General features: G+C 35.4%; 2 protein-coding genes and 1 long non-coding RNA gene across 5 annotated transcripts; all 3 read left to right on the plus strand.

The window, feature by feature from the left end:
• The first annotated feature begins 2,452 nt into the window (after window positions 1-2,452).
• LOC111370029 lies at window positions 2,453-3,079 on the plus strand. Its single transcript, XM_022991741.1, has 2 exons — window positions 2,453-2,530; window positions 2,678-3,079. The coding sequence occupies exons 1-2, from the start codon at window positions 2,453-2,455 to the stop codon at window positions 3,077-3,079; spliced, it is 480 nt and encodes a 159-aa protein (XP_022847509.1).
• Window positions 3,080-5,738: 2,659 nt separating this feature from the next.
• On the plus strand, window positions 5,739-13,428 carry LOC111370440 (phosphatidate cytidylyltransferase, mitochondrial). 3 transcript variants are annotated; one of them, XM_022992142.1, is made up of 11 exons: window positions 5,739-6,005; window positions 8,383-8,514; window positions 8,604-8,660; window positions 8,760-8,822; window positions 8,902-8,970; window positions 9,110-9,202; window positions 9,427-9,531; window positions 9,611-9,688; window positions 10,322-10,450; window positions 12,596-12,701; window positions 12,870-13,428. In XM_022992142.1, exons 2-11 carry the CDS (start codon window positions 8,407-8,409, stop codon window positions 13,058-13,060), a joined length of 999 nt encoding a protein of 332 aa, XP_022847910.1. In that variant the 5' UTR covers window positions 5,739-6,005; window positions 8,383-8,406; the 3' UTR covers window positions 13,061-13,428. The 3 variants fall into 3 exon arrangements, with proteins under 3 accessions (XP_022847910.1, XP_022847911.1, XP_022847912.1); XM_022992143.1 differs by having other exon boundaries at window positions 8,778-8,822; XM_022992144.1 differs by lacking the exon at window positions 8,760-8,822.
• A 67-nt stretch (window positions 13,429-13,495) lies between these two features.
• LOC111370441 lies at window positions 13,496-18,207 on the plus strand. Its single transcript, XR_002698412.1, has 2 exons — window positions 13,496-13,761; window positions 14,874-18,207. It is a non-coding gene; the product is annotated as an uncharacterized LOC111370441 (long non-coding RNA).
• Window positions 18,208-21,835: the final 3,628 nt, after the last annotated feature.

A 21,835-nucleotide genomic window follows, 5' to 3' on the forward strand; every position in this document is an offset into this window, starting at 1 on the left:
GACGTAATCACAAGTATTTAATATGTTCATAATATCCCTGTTTACGTCCTTATTGATTCTGGTATGACACATTCATTTATGTCTATGGCATGTCTAGCGAAGATCAATGTTTCATGTGAGAAAACTAATAGTATACTAGAAGTTAGTATGCCATCAAGAGGAATCGTAGTTACAAATAAGATTGCTAAGGCAGTGCAAATAGATTTTGATGGGCTAATCCTTGAAGCAAATTTACATGTCACAGAATTAAAGGATTTTGACATTATTTTGGGCATGGACTGGTTAGGTAGCAATAGAGGTACGATTGCATGCTTCGAGAAAGAGGTGATCTTCAAAAGACCTAGAGAAGAAGAGTTTAGATTTTATGGTTCAAAGATTAAGATGCTTCCCTACCTCATTTCGACTATGCAGGTAAAGAGATTATTGAGGAAGAAAACTTTTCGAGGATATCTTGTTAGCCTTGTTGGCATGTCATCATGAAAGTTAACACTAAGTACCTATGGTGCAGGAATACACTGACGTATTTTCGAATGACTTACCGGGTGTACCAATTGACAGACAAGTAGAATTTACCATAGATTTGATACCCGAGGTTGCGCCAGTGTCTAAAGCTCCATATAGGATGGCACCAAAAGAACTACAGGAGTTAAAGATGCAGCTAGAAGAACTTCTAGAAAAAGGTTTTATTAGACCAAGCGTGTCTCCATGGGGAGCTTCGATACTTTTTGTAAAAATGAAGGATAGAACGATAAGAATGTGTATTGACTATCGAGTATTGAACAAGCTCATTGTCAAGAATAAGTATCCTCTCCCTAGAATTGAAGACTTATTTAATCAATTGAATGGTGCAACCGTATTTTCAAAAATTGATTTGAGGTCAGTCTACCATCAAATTAAGATCAAGCCAAGTGATATACCTAAGATAGCATTTAGAACTTGCTTTGGACATTACGAGTTTATAGTTGTGCCATTTGAACTTACTAATGCCCCTGCAATATAGAGGTAGACCCGAGTAAGTTAAAGTTGTTACTATTTGGATAGGACCTACAAGTGTTGGAGACGTGAGGAGCTTTCTTGGTCTGGCTTGATACTATCGACGATCTCTACAAGGTTTCTCTAGAATAGCAAGTCCCATAACACAATTAACTCGAAAGGGCATAAAGTTTGTATTGTCCAAAAAGTGTAAACAGAGTTTCCAAGAATTGAAGAGTAGACTAGTATCCGCTCCAATGTTAGCAATCCCAAAGGAATCAGAGAGATTTATTATCTATAATGATGCATCTAAACTAGGTTTGGGTTGTGTCTTGACGCAACGTGGAAGGGTGATAACCTATGCATCAAGACAATTAAAACAGCATGAGAAAAATTATCCTACTTATGACTTAGAGCTTGCAGTGGTAGTTCATGCTCTCAAGATTTAGTGGCATTGCCTATATGGAAGAAAGTGTGAAATTTACATTGACTATAAGAGCCTCAAGTACTTATTTGCCTAGAAAGAATTAAATATGATGCAATGACGATGGTTGGAATTAGTAAAAGACTATGATGTACCATCCTTTATCACCTAGGTAAAGCTAATATAGTAGCAAATGCTCTAAGTAGAAAAAATCTGGGGCATTATCATCGCTATGTACACAATAGAGCTAGTTGATCAAGGACTTTGAAAAATTGAGTATAGAAGTAATAACAACACCAGCTCAAACATCAGGGAAGCTAACAAATTTGGTTCTAAAATCAAATCTTAAGGACAGGATTATAGCAACACAAAAAGATAACCCTTTCCTGGAAAAGATTAGGGTCGATATTGGAACTGATAAAGGAAAGGGATTTGAGATAAACAGTGATAAATCACTTATGTTTAAAGGTCGACTATGAAGGGCTAAGAAGAGAGATCATGATTGAAGCTCATTCCGCTCCTTATGCTGCACATCTAGTCTCTACAAAAATATACAGAGACTTACGTAATACCTTTTGGTGGAGGAATATGAAAGGAATAATAGCTTTATTCATATCAAAGTGTATAGTTTGTCAGCAAGTAAAAGTAGAGCATCATAGGCCATCAGGACTTTTAAATCTAATGGAAGTGGGAGAAGATTTTGATGGATTTTGTAATGGCTTTTCCTAGGTTGGTGAAAGGTCAAGATGCCATTTGAGTCATAGTGGACCGACTTATAAAATCTGCCCATTTTTTGCCAGTTTATATAACTCTCAGTCTAGAACAGTTTGCACAAATATATGTTAAAGAAATCGTTCAACTTCATGGGACAACATCCATCGTGTCGGATAGGGACCCAAGATTTACCTCAAAATTTTGGAAGAGTCTCCAGACAGCTTTGGGAACAAAATTGACTTTCAGTACTGCATATCATCCTCAAATCGATGGATAGTCAGAACGAACTATCGAAGTGCTAGAAGATATGTTGAGGGCATGTATACTAGACTTTGGTGGTAAATGGGAAAATTTTTGCCGTTGGTTGAATTTGCATATAATAATAGTTATCAAGCTACTATTAGCATGGCACCGTATGAGGTATTATGTGGACAATGATGTCGTTTACCAATATGTTGGGACGAGGTTGGCAAGAGGAGGATTTTAGGTTCAATACTTATTGAGAAGATTGTGGAGGCTATTAATAAGATCAAAATGAGGATTAAGATAGCTTAAGATTGTCAAAAGAGTTATGCAAATAAGAGGAGAAAAGAACTAGAATTTGAGGTTGGAGAGAAAGTATTTATCAAGGTCGCCCCGACAAAAGGGATACTGGGATTTGGAAAGAGAGGGAAGTTAAAACTGAGATTTATCAGCCCATTTGAAATCATCGAGAAGATTGGAAATGTAGCATATCGTTTGACATTGCCACCTGAAGTATCGACAATACATGACGTATTTCATGTTTCCATGTTGAGGAAATACATCCACGATCCAAATCATGTGGTTAATGTTCAATCATTAGACATGAAGAATGATATGACTTATGAAGAAGCACCTATAATGATTTTCGAGAGAAAGGCGCTCGTTTTGAGAAATCGTGAAGTTCCATTAGTTAAAGTCCAGTGGAGTAAGCATGGGAAAGAGTAGGCTACTTGGGAGAGAGAAGCAGATATTTTAGCCAAGTACCCAAATCTCCTTAACCAAGAAAGTTAAATTTCGAAGACGAAATTATTTTAAGTGGGAAGGATTTGTAGCGATAAAAAAGAAAATTATTTGAATTCACTTTGGTACATTTCATTATATTTGGATGTTGAGAGATTAATATGAAAATATGTTCGACGTCATCATTTTTTTGGTAGAATAATCTAGCATTCATTTAACAAGAATTTCGCTATCAAAATCAGACTAATTTCGAAGCTCATATTAATTGATGAATTTTAGACACGAGAAAAAAAAAGTTATTTTGGATAAGTTACGTCCATGTTTTTGTAGCTCAAAGAAATACAAATTTGGCTAACATTAATCAGGCATGTTAACAAAGTAGCCACCATGTGTCACAGGACAAAAATGAATTGAAGTTTTGAATTAAATTTAAGGTGCTCTGAATTAGTTAATTAGCTTTCCTTTCATTTTGAATTCTGTACAAACCCATTTAACCAAATTAAACTTAAATCACATGAAACTCTTCCATAATTAGGACCATAATTAAGCAAATTTTCAATGATATCAAGGCAACAAACAATATCATTAATAAATTTGACAAACATTATGGGAGTCCAAATCAATTTCAGCACTTAATCAGGAAGAGACCAAGCATGTTTCCTTTTCATTTTTTTTCATAAGAAATTGTTTATGAAATATACGGAGGGTTCACGCCACTGGAGTTACCGAAAAGAGGAGAGGCCATTTCATATTCAAGATTTGAAGGGAATACCAATTGAGGTAGTCATCACCATATCATTCGAACAAAGGTAGGATTTCTATACTAAGTGATCGTTATGTGGATTTAATTTTCATTCATACATGTTATTCTTTATATTGACTTACGAAAGTATGTGAATTTCCTTAAGGGTTCTTCTTGAATGTAAATGGCAGAAGAGTTATATGTTTAATTGATCGTCGCAGAGGCTCATCCGAACTTTAATTTTATATGTTTAACTGATGGTTCTAGAGACTCATCAAACCCATAAATAGATCATTGATCTAATTATTAATGAAGGCAATATGTAATAATACATAATTACATGCATGATTATTATGTCCATATAAATTGTGTAGCACAGTGAGCATTTCTTGAGATACTTATTCCTATTTAACATTTTCAGAATGATCGGAGATCTTGCGGTGGCTTGGCATTGATGACATAATTATTATGGAGAGATTTATACATCGCATTTTAGATTTTCATTTTTTTAATGGTTAATAATCCTTGTGGATTCAAATAACTTTCAGTTTGAGTTTACATTTCTAGTTGTAAAAACTTTAAAGTTTAAACCTTTGTCTTTCATAAATTTCCAGCTTTTGCTACTGTTTTTAAATTCTTATTACAACCTGTAAAGTTTGAATTTGAGAATATTACAAATTGGAAAATAATCCTTTATGAGTTATTTATCATATGCAACTGAAAGTACGATGATCGGAGTCCCGTAGAATTTATTGTAGCATTTTTAGTACACCATGACAATCAAATTCGGGATTACAGACCAGCCTATTCGAAAATTATTTTAATGCTTCAAACGATGTTGTCGAGATTCCAAAATTTTATATGTCGTACTTATAAGGATTTTTTACCATCCGGTAAAATTTCATAAGGCTTCATTGAGGTTGGCTTCATCAAATAATTTTTGTAAACTCACTGCATAAATGGAGAAACCGTTTTCAACTTGCTGTTGATTTTAAAATAAATAAATAAATCGCTAATTTTGCGTTGGAAAGTTAACCTAAAGGAACACATGTCGGTAACCCAACGTATTACTAAAATACGAGGCGTTACTACTAAACAACTGCATGCAATGTAATACCAGCTAAATAACTTGCAATGGTAAAATCAATGAACAATAAGTGTAAATAATGGAAAATAACAACTTGAACATTTTTTAATCTCTCTCTCTCTCTCACTCTTTTGTATATAAATTTCAAAATTAAGTAAATTCAAATATGGTAAGATAATACTGCTGGTCTATGTAAAATAACAAAGTATGGATCAAATAATAATCAAAACCTAATCACGTAAATAAGTGGGGTAAAATGGGGCTTGGCAAAATCAAGGGATTCAATCATGTGGCTTTAGGTATATTATTATAATAACAGTAGCACAAAAATTTAATCAATGCAATTTTAAAAAATGAAACAAAATTATAAATCAATGATAAATAGCAAACAGTGACTCCTCTATTGTTTGTTGAAGTAGCTGTGTCAAATATCGCATTCGTTAAACTAGATGTATTAAATATCACTCTCGTTGAAGTAGCTGTATTAAATATCACTTTACGAGACTTAAAATTCAAACAATGTTCCAATCACAATTTTCAATTTGGTATAGCTACGTTGGCAAGGAGACAATTGAATCTTCTGAGCAGCTCCTGATCAACAAAATTAAAATCACCTGTGACTAATATCTGAATTTTTTTTATTTTTTATCTTTTGAGTGGCACTAATCTATTACAATATGAATAGACTAACCAAATAAAGGATGAATGACCAACCAAAAGGTAAGAGGAAGGCCCAAAACAAAACAAAAAGGGTACTATAGACTAAAGCCCAAGAAAATTTTTAAAATTGCAATAGACAACCCAAAATAAAAACGTAGGCTAATCGAAGTTTACTGTTTTCTTCTTCCTCCTCTTCTCGGTTCTTCCTCTTTTGGCGTGAGAAAGTCGGATTCAAGGTCGCCGATTACGGCGTTAAAGGTGATAAAGGCTGAAGAGTTACGGGAGTTGGTGCTGTGAGGAATGAGTCCGACAATGGCTAAAAGCTTGGAGTGACCGGCGACCGGCAGCTGCGGTGTTGAAGAAAAGAGTGGCGACCGCTGAAAGCTTGGAGAACTCCCGACGGGCGGCTGGCTTTGGGTGGGGTGCGTTTTCTGTTTCTTCGCCTGATTTTTTTATACTATATGTCATCACCTCAAAAGTAGCAGCAGTTTATGTGCATCGTATAAATATCTCGAAAAACAAGTCCACATCAATCATCCCTTGGAGATAATGAAATAGTTGTTCAACTTTACTTCAGTTGTTTGAGCTAGAGAACATATATATCTTGCATCAGGAGAATGCTGTATTTTAGGCCATGTAATATTGCACTAAAAAAATGATAATTCACGACCAAGAAAATTATGTGTTATTTCCTCATGGGAAAATTGATAATTTATAAAATAAAGTGATCGAACAATTATTAGGTACTTAATGGGTGAGCATTTTCCTTTAAGAATTATTTTACGACTAGTCTGTATAAATTAACCAATGAACAATATTTATATTGGTTATGCTTGATCGGTAGGTCAAGATAAACTTGCCTTTTCAAAACCTTTTACGATAAATTCATCTTTAAGTATTCTATAGCCTTTAGAAACTCTCTAGAAGTTCCAATAATCATTTAAATCATTAACATTCTCATATCCGCGTTTATTTATACAGACATGTTAGTATGGTCATTTTGTACCTTTCTTTCAACAGATATTTACTGATTCGATCATGTCACGTACTTCTAGATTGCAATCCATTCATCGGAATTAAACAACATGCTTCACTGCTTGTGCAGGCCGATGATACTCTTAAGCACTTTAACATTTTTAATCAGAATCTTTGTTTTTCATATCGTACGCAACCTCTCCAGAGGAAATAAAATATTAGGGAAATTTTCCTTCTTTAATCTATATTCGATTGATTGATCAGAGGTCATTGACAAAAAAGATTTGTCGAACCCACTTCGTTTCTTTTTGTCCAAGTCAGTTCTCTTCCAATCCATCTTTCCCAAGCACATAAGACAACTGTAGCAAAGATTGATTAAGCCAAAGCACTAGTTTCCATGATCACATGAGCTTGTAAATTTTTCAGGAACTTGAGTTATATGCCTCGGTAAATCAAATCCTTTAGGGATTTATATGGATTTTGTTCTCAAGTATATTGTGTAAGTTAGTTATAACCATATTTGTTAGATGCATGTCATGTTTTCTATGTATTGCTAGGCTAATAAGATCATTAAGCTACAAGTCATGCTTTAAATTCACGAATTAGTTTTTTCCTCACTTTCTTTTCGCACAATTACCCATTTGTACACATTGTCGGATTGCATGTCCAAATATTTTAAAATTTTCTAATGAGTTCAATTCTATCTAGATTGCTTCTGTCCATTTTTTTATCTATTCTTATGCCAACATTCTTTAATGTATTGGAATTTATCATCCTATCTTTCATTCATAATATTGAACTCTAAATTATGTTAACAATATGTTGACCACAATTATTTTTTTTATTCAAATTTTCCTTTATGACATAACTTATCGAGATCTCTTCATTATTTAGGTTCCTCAAACTTTTTGTAGGATTTTACATTTAATGTTTATTTACTTTTTAAGAGTATATGCCTCCTCAATTTGACTATCTTTGTTATTTTCTTCTTTTTTCTCTGAGAATTTCTATCTTTAGAAATGAATATTTTCACGCTTCAAGCATGTCATGTATTATGCTATCATATTGTGCATATGGGATATTTGCACTTGTGATTGTTACATGAGATTTCATTGCCCGTTACGGTAAGTAATGGCATCTAGCAATTGTATATCTTGTAGATCTTCGAACTTCTAGTTCATATTATCTTATGCGAGGATCTAAAAAATGTTATATAATGCATTTACTGTTTTTCGATAACTTCCAAAAACATAAAAAAATAATACGAGATTTTGAAAAGAAAATTTAGGAATTATTTGACAAAATTTTTAGAAATTTTGATAAATGTCAATGAAATATGTAGTTAGGAAATTAATAAAATTTTTAAATCTAATCGAGTGTGCAATTAAAGTTAATTGAAAAAGTTTGAGCCCTTGAGAAAAAATAACATTCATACTAGTATTAATATATTAGGCCCAATCACTTTATTTCACATGAAAAACAGGTGAACAAAACATCAAAAGTTTACACCTCAAATTATCATTCCTTGTGGTTGAATTTCAGGTAACTAAATCCGGAATTGAACTTACTATTATTTTATCAATTTTTGAAACTTATGGTACAGGATTAGTGACATAAAAGAACTGGCAGCCAAGCTGTTTGATGAAATTACTCTGGAAATAAATAAAATTTTTGACGCCATTTATTTGCTTATATGCATCGCATTTGACCTTCGAACAAAGGGGAATTAGGTTTTAATTGGAATTATGATTCCATTTATGCTTAAATTTTCTCTGAAAAATGTATAGAACCTGCTAACATTGTGTTTGACTTTCTGCAACTCAGATGGAGATGCACAAGTTGAAGTAAATGGAGTGTGAAAAGAGAGCTGAGGCGAAAAGTTTACTGGAAATTCTACCTCCCGTCGATTTTTGCTGTATATATGGCTCCATACTCCATCCAAATAATCTTGACAAGGTTTCATCAACACAATGCACTTTTAAATTTTCATTATATTTAATAGTTGATATTTTTCATGTTTGATTAAAATAGTTTTGGTTTTACAGACTTCCATGATAGATTACATTATTGGTGTGCAAGATCCTCAACAATGGCACACCAAGGTTTGTTGGATTGCTACCCTTTATTTTAAAGATTTCTTCCAATGATCCTATGCTAATTCTGTAATAAATGATGGATGCCATTGGTTTTTTGAAATCAAGAATCTTAAAATGAATCAGAATCATTATGCATCATGGATGATGCACCTTGGTGGAGCGAGGCTGGTACTACATCTTGTCCCTTTGTCATTTGCATAAGTTTAGTTTATCCCTGAACTGACCTGAAACTAGTTTGCTCTTTCAGATTACCAATGTTGCAGATGTTATTGGTGTTGGTGTGCACTTCAATCCATTTGTTGCTCACAATGATAAGGTACTTGCCAATGTTTGTGCAAATCAGTTTGGGAATTCTACTTAAAACCTCTTGCATATCTGTCATTTTTAAATCGAATGGTACATAAAGATTTCCATCATTGCTATTCAGCATAGAATTTTAACAGTAACTGTTCCAGACATTCAAGTACGGTGTTGTTCGAGTGCATGATTTGATTCAGGACATTCTAGGATGGGAGAGATTCTACCTGGGTGGCCGGTTGCAGAAACCTGTATGTCTTACCTGAAAGTACCACTCTCATACTGTTTGCTTAAAGCCATATTATCCATTATTTTCTTGCAAGGCCATTTGTTAGTTTTTTATTGTCTTTGAAATACTCAGCTAATTGATGATGAAACAATACATAAGCAGTGAATGTTTCAGTACTTAAAGAGTCTTATGCGCAATGAACTTCAACCATAATCTGATAGATATGTTACCCCCTTTCTGTTCCAGGTTAACATCCTTGTGGACAATCTGGATATTGGAAATCTGAACTGTGTTAATCTGAAGGCCGCCACCTCTGCTGCTCTCCTTCTTTTGCCATCAAAATTCAGCGAGGCTTGCTTCTTTCTCATTTTCTAGATCATTTCAAATAGAAAAACATAGTACATTTATTTTGAATTTGTTGTGTATGCAGGAAGAGTTGTACTTCAAAATATGTAGCCTCTCATACATGGGTGACTTGCGCATGCATTTTGCAGAAGACAGAAACAAGGTAGACATGATGGCATGCCTGCTGTGCTCCTGAAGCTGTGCATGTAATAAATACATTGAGCATTAGTTGGTGCAGTGTTTTATCTCTCCTTTCAAATACAATGATAGTAAGGTCCATTAGAGTTGCAATGTACAAGTAAAAATAGGCAATCGTGTCAAGATGCATTAAAACATAATATTAAGAATTGCGAGGATAAATTGTAAATTCACTGTTCATACCTGCTACTAAAAACTATAGATGTATAGAGTGTGTGTGTGTGTGTGTGTAGATCTGCATTTTCTACTCTACCCCCATTCCTCTATTATTAATATTCATTATTATGAGTAATGATATTGACGATGAATCATTCAAATGGGGATTCCTTGCTTAATTTGGATGCGGTAGTTTCATCAATATTACCTACCAAATAAAAGGCCTGTTCAGAAAGACTATCTAATTCTCATAGTAATTTCGACTCCAGAGTAACATACATACATATACATAAATATGTGTGTGTGTGTGTTAGCATATTGGATTAAGATTGTTTTAGATATTTCTAAGGGCATTTCCGGCCTTATGTGATTGAACTGGCAGCATTATTTTTTTTTTATGATCTATTGACATCCTAATGACTGACCAAGATATCTTTCCCAGGTGAAAAAGATTGTACATGGACAGCTGAAGTTATTTCAAACAATGTATAAGCCATTTTTAGAAGAGTATGCAGCCAAGCACTTGTTGAGGCTTTCGTTATCTGGTGATAACAAAGTAAACATAACCCAGGTTAGTTCCAATTCTCAAGATATCAGTTGAAGTCATCTTTTTCTGTTTTAGTGTTGATTTTCATCAAAAATAATTTCTTTCAATCCAACTTTCATTATGATAAGTCCTGCAAACATCAGGCGACATAGGAATATACAATTAACCCAGTTTCGATGAAATGGGGAAGTGGTAGCAAAGGAAGCAAGCGAATTGGCTATTTTATTCCTATCTTTGGGTGGATAATAGCACAACCTTATCTAAGTAGCGCTATACTGTCAAAAATTATTAGTGGGTTAGGCACGATCTTGTCCATAGACTTCAAGTGTTGAATGCGTTGGAAAGCATCTGATTCAACCACTCCAATCTTTTGCCCTGATTAGGTTGCAAAGATTAAGCCCTCTCGAAGTGCCAATGCCTCAGCGCCTGCTGGAGGAAAGTATCACAGTATACGTCCAGAGCCAGCTTTTACTGAATCTTGATGATCTGGATCAATGACTCAGACTCTACAATTACCTGTTCTCCTTGTACCGTAGCATCCGAATTTAACTTCAGATGTCTGCTGCCATAACCATATTCCACTCTATCGTTGCTGCCTTTGTCCAATTCCCATGTGGAGTTAAGTATTGAAGACACCCAACCATTAATCTGTTCTGACGTCTGCACTCTTCCATCATGTATGAGGCTGTTACTCTCTTCCCAAATACCCCCATAGTAGATTGCAAATTTGTTCAAACTCTACTACCGAGCTTTGCTGTGAAATGCCCACAACCATCTCTGTTATACCATCGCGAACACATTGCTTAACCCTTTGCTCCATAGTCCTGCCTACTCCCATATTTTCCTTGCAAAGCAACATGAATATGGTGCAGGTGCAATTCTCTGTTCATATACCTTGTGTGCACTGCCATCTACCATCGCACAGCATCGCCCAAGATTCACTTGCACTGGTATCACATTATGAAATGCTCCTCATTGGCCTTGGCAACCATGGGTCCTGGAACGTTCTTATCTCTCTTCACCAGTTCCAACATGCCAGCGAAAGCCTTTAGTTATTATTACCTTACACCCACCACACGATACTTTTCCGAATATATGATGATCCATTTTATTGCGTCTGTGATGTTACTGTTGTTATAATATTTATCTTTAAAATAGTTGCGGGCAATGAGTCAGGGCTATTCTTTCCACATTTGGTTCGCTACCAAACCTTGATTGAAGCATTTCATGTCACAATACCCCAAAACTCCAAGAGATTTCATCTAGCACATCCTATCCCATTTTTGCCAAGCTATTTTTTGTTAGCAATCCGCTGAGTCACACCAAAACTTAAGAAACATGGAGTGCAGGTCAGTGCAGGAAGTCTGGTATCTTAAATATGCTCATCATGTATGTTGGCACTGCCTGAAGGGCTGCTTTTTTTATAGTGGAGCACTTTCTGGATATCTCAGATGCTATCGTATATCTTAGTACATGCTAAAGCAACCTCTAATTTGTCATATAGCACCATTTGTAATTGTACGAGGAAATTATTGATATTTTCATTCCTTGAGAATTATCTCTTAGGATATCTCAATTGTTTCCATTGTTTTTAGTATATCCAAAGTTATATGCAAAATAGCACACTACAAAATGTTATATTATGTTCTTCAGTAATCTCTAGTTCATTTTATATGACCAGATTCTTTTCCAATTTCTGGTAGAAAGTGGTAAGAGAAAACCAATACATATTTTAAGCAATAACCCACTTCATTTTATGGGAGTTGAGCCTGATAGCTTTTAGATGTAGTGCTTGAAAGATTGAGGACGTTGAGGAATTCATTGATTTTCCCGGGCCTTGAATATAAACATATTCAGGCTATCTACAAGGTTTTTAAGCTGTGAGTTAGCAACTTCTGCTTTCTGATTATTCTTCAACTTTTTTATTTATTTATTTTTATTATTATTATTTTTTTCATGGCAGATTCCAATCTGAACTTTTATTATGCTTTTTGTCGTCCCTCATATTACTAATCTATGACATTAGCTTTAAGAATGGTACTTAAGCTGATAACAACATAAAATTGTTTTATGCTAAAACCGTTAGTGATAGAAATATATATGGACCAGGATGTTTATGGCTAACATTGCTCCCAAAAGAATTGATCTGTTTGAACCTGTGAAAACCAGGATTGTGGGTTGTCTACATCTCGTTCTCTTATCTCTTATCTTCCACAACCACTCAGAAGTCAAATGGGGACGGAACTTGGAGAGAAGAAAAGATTTGATGAATCTGGTATGGCTTCAACTTTAACAGAAAAGATAAGTCTAGAATAGTTTTAAATCTTGCTTAAATATGTGCATTCTCAAGACAAATCTTTAAATGATTTTAGGTGCAAATGTCCTCTAGATTTATGCTTCTTAGCACATAATTAAATTTTGCATTGATTGCATTGTCTTATAGGTCGCACTGTTCGAGAAGTGGTAATAAAATCAAAAGAAGAAGCTGCAGAATGTATGCAGAAGATTTTGAGACGAAAAGTTATGGTTTCAAGTGCAAGACAAGCTGTTGCTGGTCTATTGACCGTTGGGGTAGTTCATGGATTCCAATATCTTGGTAATAAAATGAGAAAGGCCTGGAAATCTTGGACGTGATCTTTTGATTTTTGCTGGATTCTTCCTTTGACTGGAACGACTCTCCGTGGACAATCTATATACAAGGGTTTATTATTGAATTACCAGCAATTTCCCAATATTTGCCACATCTGCTGCGATCCATAGAACAGAAGAAGAAAGGAAAAAGACAAGGAATACCTTTATTTGCCTCAACCCAGGAAATATTTACAAATGACAAGGAGCTGCTGAAGTACATTTCTTTCTTTCTTTTTAACTTCCTTCGTTTTTTCACTTTAATTATGCAGAAGTGTCAGATTTGACAATTAACAAGTACATTTGACTTTGCTTTAGTGACTTATGAGTAGATATGGAGATTGTTTATTATCAAGTTGGAAAGGATATTTATTGTTCTTCTTTTCCTATTTGTCTCTTTGAGGGGGTGGGGGGGCGGGGTAAGGAAAAGGGTGTAGAACATCATAAGATATATAGCCCCAATAGATAACTGTAATGACACAAGGGATGAGAACCTGAGAATTCAATGAATCCAAAGGTTCCACGGAGTAACCAGCATACATATCTGCACATTTAAAATGTAAATGAATCAAATGTCTCAATTCCAGCTTCACATGATGCATTCTGAATACGAGCAGATGGCTTGAGGAGAGGCACAGAATCATCAACTCTGATTGCTCTCAATTGTTTTGGAAGGAGTACATCAGTGCAGACCAGCATCTTTCCAGGTACATCTGAAACACTGCATAATCCACTGAATAATCTTAAGGAGATGGACATTTTGATAAATATATAGTCCAGTATATCGATCCCAGTTTACGTACTCATCCCCGGTGTTTCTCATCATTGGGGTGCAGCTTTTTGCCAGATGGAACTCCATGAGAGTCTCGATAGGTTCTGTGCCTCCTTGGGTGGTTTCTTCATTAACTATGGGGAGCTGAGAATCATGGGTGCAAATTTTCAAAGGAAATGCATTTTATCTTGTGCCATTAGGACGATGTTGGTGGGCCCACAATAGTTAGATAACGATGCATGCTTGCCATGCGTTTTATGCAATATATTAAAAAATAATAATAATTTAACAGCGAGTCGAGCGCCGTGGCGCCTAGTTTCTGCGCCGCAGTGCCCAACACTTGGTTTAAAAAAAAAAAAAAACAGAGTCCCTCTTTCTCTTTTATCTCTCTACCACCAAATCCTTTTATTTTTTTTTCTCTCTCAAGTCTCTCCCTCTCCTTCCCCACACTTGCACACACCTAATTCTCTCATACTACCCCACCTTTACACACATTCACATTTATCACAAGCCATATCCACTACTTTCATTAGAATTGAAAGGTTATTGACTAGTTCTTCAAAGAAATGTATGTTCTTTTAAAATGCAATTTTACATCATTTGGCTTAATTTGAACTTCTAGTAGTAATGTTGTTTGGGGCTACATTACATTCTCATTTTTCTTTGTTGGATTGCGCTTTGGTAAAGATTGTTTGGGTTTTTGTTTTTATCTTCGAAATTGTTTTGTTGTATGCCTATAATGTGTTTGTTCTTCTGTCTCTTTGAAGCTCTTTGCCAATTTTGGGATCTATGTTAGAAGACTTTGCAAATTTCTATGGGCTTGGATTTTCCTGATTATTAATTTATTGTCTTGCCCACAAAGTGTTTGATAAATTTTCCCAAAGACTTTTTTGCGCTATTCTAGGGATATTTTTGATGGTTTGTATTAGACTTTGTACTTGATTATTCTAGCCGCCTACCGCATATTCGAATATTGTTTCATTAAGATTTTCGTGCCTACTTTGGACATACTTCATTTACTAAAACAAATTCATTGAATTGGTTTAGGTGGCCGGTTAACTTTACTTGATATTGAGAAGAACACTTACACCATGCCTCCAAAAAAGAAATCCAAGGTCACTGTCTCTTCATCTACTACAGCGTTTGATTGAAGACGATTCATTAGTCTCGAAGCAATGGACCGTTATAAACAAAGTGTGATACATCGGAATTGCATTCCTGAGAGGGGCCTTGAAAATTTTTTTGCCAAATAAAATACACAGTTTGGGATGGGAGAAGTTTACCAAGCAACCTAAAGCTGCATCCATTCCTTTGGTGAAAGAATTTTATGCCAATGCTAATGAATACAAGAACTTCAAAGTTTTTGTTCGGAGGTTTTGGATCAAGTTTGATAGTGCTTCAATTAATAGGTTCTACCACTTCCCTTCCTCTGGTCTGATACTTAGCTTTAAAATTTGGCACCACTTCATATCATCCAAACTGATCCCCAGTAGTAACACCAGCGAAGTCACCAAGGAACGGGCCTTACTGAATTTTGTTATTTAGAATGGGTATTCTATTGATGTTAGCATAGTCATTCAAAACAGCATTCTTCGCATCCCAGTCGGGCCAGCTACAGGTAGTTTGGGTCACTCCTCTTTGATCCATGACCTTTGCATACACGGGGGTGTTCCCGTGCGAGAAACTAGTGAAGTCTTACACCCGAAATAACCACTTACACGGGAACTCCGTGATAGGCATGTGGGACATCGGGACGTGCCTGATTCTTCTCAATCATCTCGTCCTTTACCTCCTACACCACCGCCTCCACAACCTTCTGATGCTACGGGGGACATCCTTCGGCATCTTGAAGCCATGGATTTGCGCATGACCCGATGGCAGGATGGCATGCAAGTACAAATGAATCATCTACAATCCACCATCTTTGACTAGTTTCATTATCAGAGTGCTTGCATGGCGGTCATGACATCTGCACACCCCGAGCTCACCTTCCCCCCACCGTCATCGTTTCCACCTAATTCACACCCTCCCGCTCCACTTGATGGCGATGAAGACAGTTGATGTCTTCCCCGAGGTATTTCTCTTCCCTTTCTTTCAATTTCACATTGAGGGCAATATGTTGTTTAAGTTTGGGGGTGTCTTACTTTCACTTAGTTGTTAGTTGGGTCTAACATTTTCTTTATTGTTTTTGTTGTGTTGCATTAGTGTTCCAAGTATGTTGTGCGTGTTAATTTACTGTGTGAAAAAAAATTTAAAAAAAATTTTGCATTATTTTATTTCACATGCTTGTATGAGTTGAATAACATTATTAGCAATGATGAATATATTTGGAATGTGGATCAGTTGTGGATTATGGATGAGTTAGTTGCTTGAATTAAAGTGTTACTTACCCTTGCAGATTATTGTAACATTTATGCACGTGAATTGAATATAGCGGCAAACAAGAATGAGTTGATTCATAATTAGATTTAGGCTGAATTAATGACCCTAGAAATTGAATCCAAACAGCCACTTGTATAATAGTATTCACATCCCTTAACCTACCTTAGGATAGTTTGGATGGGCAAACTGTTGTAGGAAAGCATGGACGTGGGTGTGGATTCCTTGTGTGCCAAATTCTGTGTGGATTGTCTGAGACCAATGAGATGAAAATTGAGTAAACACTTTTAGTTAAAGGCCAATTTTCGAGAATATGTGTTTAATAAGGGGCATTGCACTAATTAAAAAAAAAAATCCCTATGAAGACAACCTTAAAAAGCTTATTGTGAAGCGTCTCTTCGTAACATTTATGACTTGAGTGATTAAGCCTGTAAGGGTTTAAAACCTGATGCCCTAAAGTCGTTTGGCTTGGGAGTCATTGGCCTAAAGCTCGCTATATGGGTCATTTAGAAAGCTTAAGGGAGGGACAATCGCACAAAGATTAGTTAAAAGAAAAGTCGTTTTTAAGCTTAATTAAGCCTTGAACACCTGTTTTAAAGGAGTAGGCTTTTGGCAAAGGGTTAGTAACTTGGTTGATTCTTGGAGGTTGAAGCAGTCAAAAATAGGAGAATTCATACTTACCGATATGTCGAACTACAATTAGTAAATTCCAACCAAATTTTAGAGGTGTAAGAAATTAGTATTGAAAATCAACTTTACGTACACCTTGGGAAGAAAAGAGAAAATAAGTTTGGGGATGTGTGAATCCCACAAGCGAAGTAAGGAGATAATTGACTTCTGAGGGCGGGAGTTGAATCAACATACGAATGTCTGGCGTTATATTCGATTCTTCACACACGCACGCATATGATCTGTAATGGGTGGGTAAGGAGCTACCTTTTGCAAAATAACTTTGAAATACTTCATAAACTCGATCTCACATTTCAATGTTGAGCAATAAAAACATGTTGTCCAACTAAATTATGCATTTAAATTCTTTGGCAGCATTTGTGTTTGTGTTTGGTAATTATTGTTTATTAATTGTGTTTGCTTGAGGACAAGCAAAGAACTAAGTTTGGGGGAGTTTGATGAGTGTAATTCACTCATTAAACATACGCCTCTAAATCACGGGTTTTAGTTTGTTCTTGAGCACTTTTGAACGTTTTGATGTGTGTGTTCGTGTTATCTTGCAGCTAAATCAACATTCGAGAAAACACCATAATTAGGAGCTTGTGATGAATCTAAATGGTGGTCATAAAATGGGGGCATAAATTAGAGATAAGAAAAGAAGATTACAATGGAAAATAAGTTTAGAAGGTGAATGATTCAAGCAAGAAGCAGCTTGTTAGGTGCCACGACGTGGCGGCCAACAAAAGGAGAAAGTCAGCAGGAAGCTAGGCGCCACGGCGCCCAGCGTGAAAACAAGAAGCAGAACAGCTGCTACCGTGGTGCCAGACTTGGGCGCCAAGGCGCCAGAACCCAATCACAACGCGGTGTTGCGGCGCCAGACACCCCCGTATATGCAAAGGTCATGGATCAAAGAGGGGTAACCCAAACTGCCTGTAGCTGGCTCGACTAGGATGCGAAGAATGCTGTTTTGAATAACTCTGCCAACATCAATAGACTAGCCCTTCTGAATATCAAAATTCAGTAAGGCCCATTCCTTGGTGATCTCGCTGGTGTTGCTACTGGGGATCAGTTTGAATGATATGAAGTGGTGCCAAATTTTACAGTTAGGTATCAGACCAGAGGAAGGGAAGTGAGTTACATCACTAGCTGATCTTTTCCATTCAGTATCGAGGCGAGCTATAGTGCGAATTATCTCATCGGGATCGACCCCCTCATCACGTAGTCGGGAATAGTCATCATTGAGTATATCTCGCGTGTGGTAGAACCTATTAATTGAAGCACTGTCAAACTTGATCCAAAAATCCCGGAAAAAACTTCGAAGTTCTCGTGTTCATTGGCATTGGCATAAAATTCTTTCACCAAAGGAATCGATGCAGCTGTATGTTGCTTGATAAACTTTTCTCATCCCAAACCGTGTATTTCATCTGGCAAAAAAATTTCAAAGTCCCTCTCAAGAATGCAATTCCGATATATCACACTTTGTTTATAGCGTTCTTCTGCTTCGAGACTAATGAATTGTCTTCGATCAAACGCCGTAGTAGATGAAGAGGTAGTGACCTTGGATTTCTTTTTAGGAGACATGGTGTAAGTGTTCTTCCCAATATCACGTGAAGTTAACTGGCCATCTAAACCAATTCAATGAATTTGTCTTAGTAAAAGAAGTATGTCCAAAGTAGGCACGAAAATCTTAATGAAACAATATTTGAACATGTGGTAGGCAGCTAGAATAATCAAGTATAAAGCCTAATGCAAATCATCAAAAATATCCCAAGAATAGCGCAAAAAAGTCTTTAGGGAAATTTATCAAACACTTTGTGGGCAAGACGATAAATCAATAATCAGAAAATCCAAGCCCATAGAAATTTGCAAAGTTTTCTAACATAGATCCCAAAATTGGCAAAGAGCTTCAAAAAGACAGAAGAACAAACACATTGTAGGCATACAACAAATCAATTTCGAAGATAAAAACAAAAACCCACACAATCTTTTCCAAAGCACAATCCACACAATCTTTAAAATTGCAAAAGAACATACCTTCTTTGAGAAAACTAGTGAATAACCCTTCAACTCTAATGAAAGTAGTGGATATGACTTGTGATATATGGAAATGTGTGTAAAGGTGGAGTAGTATGAGAGAATTAGGTGTGTGCAAGTGTGGGGAGGGAGAGACTTGAGAGAATATAGTATTGAAGTAAGAGTGTCGAACCCACAGGAATTGTATTTAATTTTCACTAAGTACCATAACTATGCAATTTCTACTTTATTTAGATGAATGTATGATTAAATTGATGTTTTATGAATGAACGATTTAAACTAAACTAACGTGATTGGATGTGACAACCTATAAATTCTATGTTGTATCACTCTTATGATCACGCCTAAATTCCCACTCTCTCAAGCGCCAAAATTGATTAGCATCAAATCATCTAATTGTTGATCAAGCAATTGAAAGCATTAAAATTATGATACAATTAAATATATGCGGAAAAATCAAAGAAATAATTATAAAATCATCAAACCATAATATCGATTCGGCTACATCAATCCCCTAGATAAATTGTTTAATTAATGGTATAATAAATGAAAATCATAGGAATTATAATAAACAATATAAGGAAAAAGATAGAAAAAACTAGTCTTTTGGGTAGATCTTGAATCTTCTTCCTTGATGTTGTTTCTCCTTCCTTTTGATGTCTTCAATTTTTGCCTCATTTAAATTGTGTGGTTGAATTCTTCAATCTTGCCCCCCTTTCATTCTCTCCTGAAAATAGGGTTTTTGAATGGTACTTATAGTATGTTAGGGGTCTTGGACGAAATAGGATTGAATTGGGCCAAGAAAGGAGTCCAAAAACATCAAAATACGTTTCTCCGCATAGGTGGCGCCTCGGCGTCCAGTATGGGCGCTACGACACTGTCCTTACTGTCAAATTCAGATTCATGGGCGCTGCGGCGCCCATCTTAGGTGCCACGGCGCCCGGTTCGGGTGGAAAATTTTTTCTGCGCGTCCTTTAGTATTTTTAGCATAAATTTCTCGTCCAATGTTCAATTGAGGTGATTCAAAGCTTCTTAGAAAGCTAACTTAAAGGGGTACAACTTTGATTCAGATATTATTTTCCGCTTCGATCGTTTGCTATGTTAAAAATGAGTCTCAATGTGAGGCTGAAACTCTGAGGCATAACTTTTCGGTTGGAATTTGATTTGTGATTATATTTTGACTAAATTTGATCCCTTTGACATCTGTTTTCATCCAATTGACTCCTAGCACTCTCGGATCTCATTGCAAGGCTCAACACAACTTTTTAATATTTGCACTTTAGTCCCCGAACCTTGGATCTCTCACAATTTAGCCATTTTCTCCAATTTCGCCAACTTTTGCTTATTTCTTTCAATTTCATCAACCTACGTCACAACATCAAAGCACACATTAAAAAGCTTTAAAACACTCTCAAGAGTAGCAAAATAACAAATTAGATGGCATAAATATCATGAGTGTAGAGCACTCATCAATGCTTTAGTAGATGGTGGTTGGGATGGTGCTCTCATTTCGTTGGAGATGTAGAAAGTATGATTGGAGAGTGGTAGTAACCTCTGTATGATACTTCTTTTCTTTTTGGCAAGAAACTTTCATTGTGGACGTGTTATTGTTGTTATGGCAGTTTATTCAAAAATGTTATTAAACACCACCATTTCTTCTATGGTCAGTATTTTGATAGAATGAGCAAAACGACCAGCTGCTGATATCTTATGGCATAATCACAGATTTAGCAGAAAATATTACAATTCATTACCCAATCATGTTATAATAATCTCTAGAGCTTGAATCTCAAATACTAGAAAAATAATGCACTATTTTTTAAGATTAGTCACAAAAGTTTAGGGGGCGATCCTATGTCATTTTTCAGCCATTTTCTGTTTTTAGTTTTCAAAAACACCCAAAATGTGTTTGGTCACTCATTTCCAAAAACAAGGAAAAATTTATAATTGACAACGCAAAACGATTTTTTATTTATTTATTTTTTTTTCAGTTTGGGCCTTTGCAGTTAAAAAAATTCAAAATGCAGAAAACACTCAAAACAAGTCGTTTTCGGTGATTTTTTTTCGTAGAGATGGACAATAGTACTTTTAAAATAGTAAATTCACCAAGTTTAAAATATATATTATCCAGGTAATATATTAGCTTAAAATTATTATAATTTACTAAATAATCAAATTAGTTGAATAAATGTCATAAAAAAATTTCTAAAAATTTATTATTTATTATTTTATTTTTATAGCAAGAAAAAATAGTAAAATCACCAAGTTTAAAATATATATTATTTGGTAATGTATTAGCTTAAAATTATTATGTTTTACTAAATAATCAAATTAGTAGCAAGAGAAAATAGTAAATTCACATATTATCCAATAATTTATTAGTTTAAAATTATTATGTTTTACTAAATAATCAAATTAATTGAATAAATGTCATAAAATAATTTCTAAAAATTTTAAATCAAACGCATTTTTTAGTTTTTTGTTTTGAGAAACCGTTTTTCAAAATAATAAACCAAGCACGTTTTCTATAATTCGAAAATAATCGTGCAAAAGTCAAACCAAAAAACTTTTTCTATTTTCAAATCAACCGCACCCTTAGCTTTTACATTACTGCTATGATGGTAGATTTCTTACAGAAAGCATAAGAGAAATTTTGAGGCCAAAAAACCAAAAAAGATATAAATTTAAACCGCTGTCAATTTGCCAATGGCAATCGTCCAATCCTAATAATTTTGGTTTGAACAGAAGATGGAAGATGCAACTAATGTAAATTACAGCACTACATTACAACGATGGACGTGTGATAATGTCATTTAGTGATGACAACGGGGCGGGTTCTTGGTCCAAACTCTGCCCCGCCCCATCAATGGACGTGTGATAATGTCATTTAGTGATGGCAACAGGGTGGGTTCGGGGCGAGGCGCCCC

This window comes from Olea europaea, chromosome 21 (genome assembly GCF_002742605.1).
Source record: "Olea europaea var. sylvestris chromosome 21, O_europaea_v1, whole genome shotgun sequence".
Lineage (NCBI taxonomy): Eukaryota > Viridiplantae > Streptophyta > Magnoliopsida > Lamiales > Oleaceae > Olea > Olea europaea.

Coding starts and splice junctions, on each gene's coding strand:
- LOC111370029 (XM_022991741.1), top strand. CDS start 2,453: ATGGGAAAATTTTTGCCGTTGGTTGAATTTGCATATAATAATAGTTAT. Junction 2,531..2,677: donor TTAGCATGGCACCGTATGAG/GTATTATGTGGA, acceptor GATTGTCAAAAG/AGTTATGCAAATAAGAGGAG.
- LOC111370440 (XM_022992142.1), top strand. CDS start 8,407: ATGGAGTGTGAAAAGAGAGCTGAGGCGAAAAGTTTACTGGAAATTCTA. Junction 9,203..9,426: donor GTGGCCGGTTGCAGAAACCT/GTATGTCTTACC, acceptor TTTCTGTTCCAG/GTTAACATCCTTGTGGACAA. Junction 9,689..10,321: donor TTGCAGAAGACAGAAACAAG/GTAGACATGATG, acceptor TATCTTTCCCAG/GTGAAAAAGATTGTACATGG.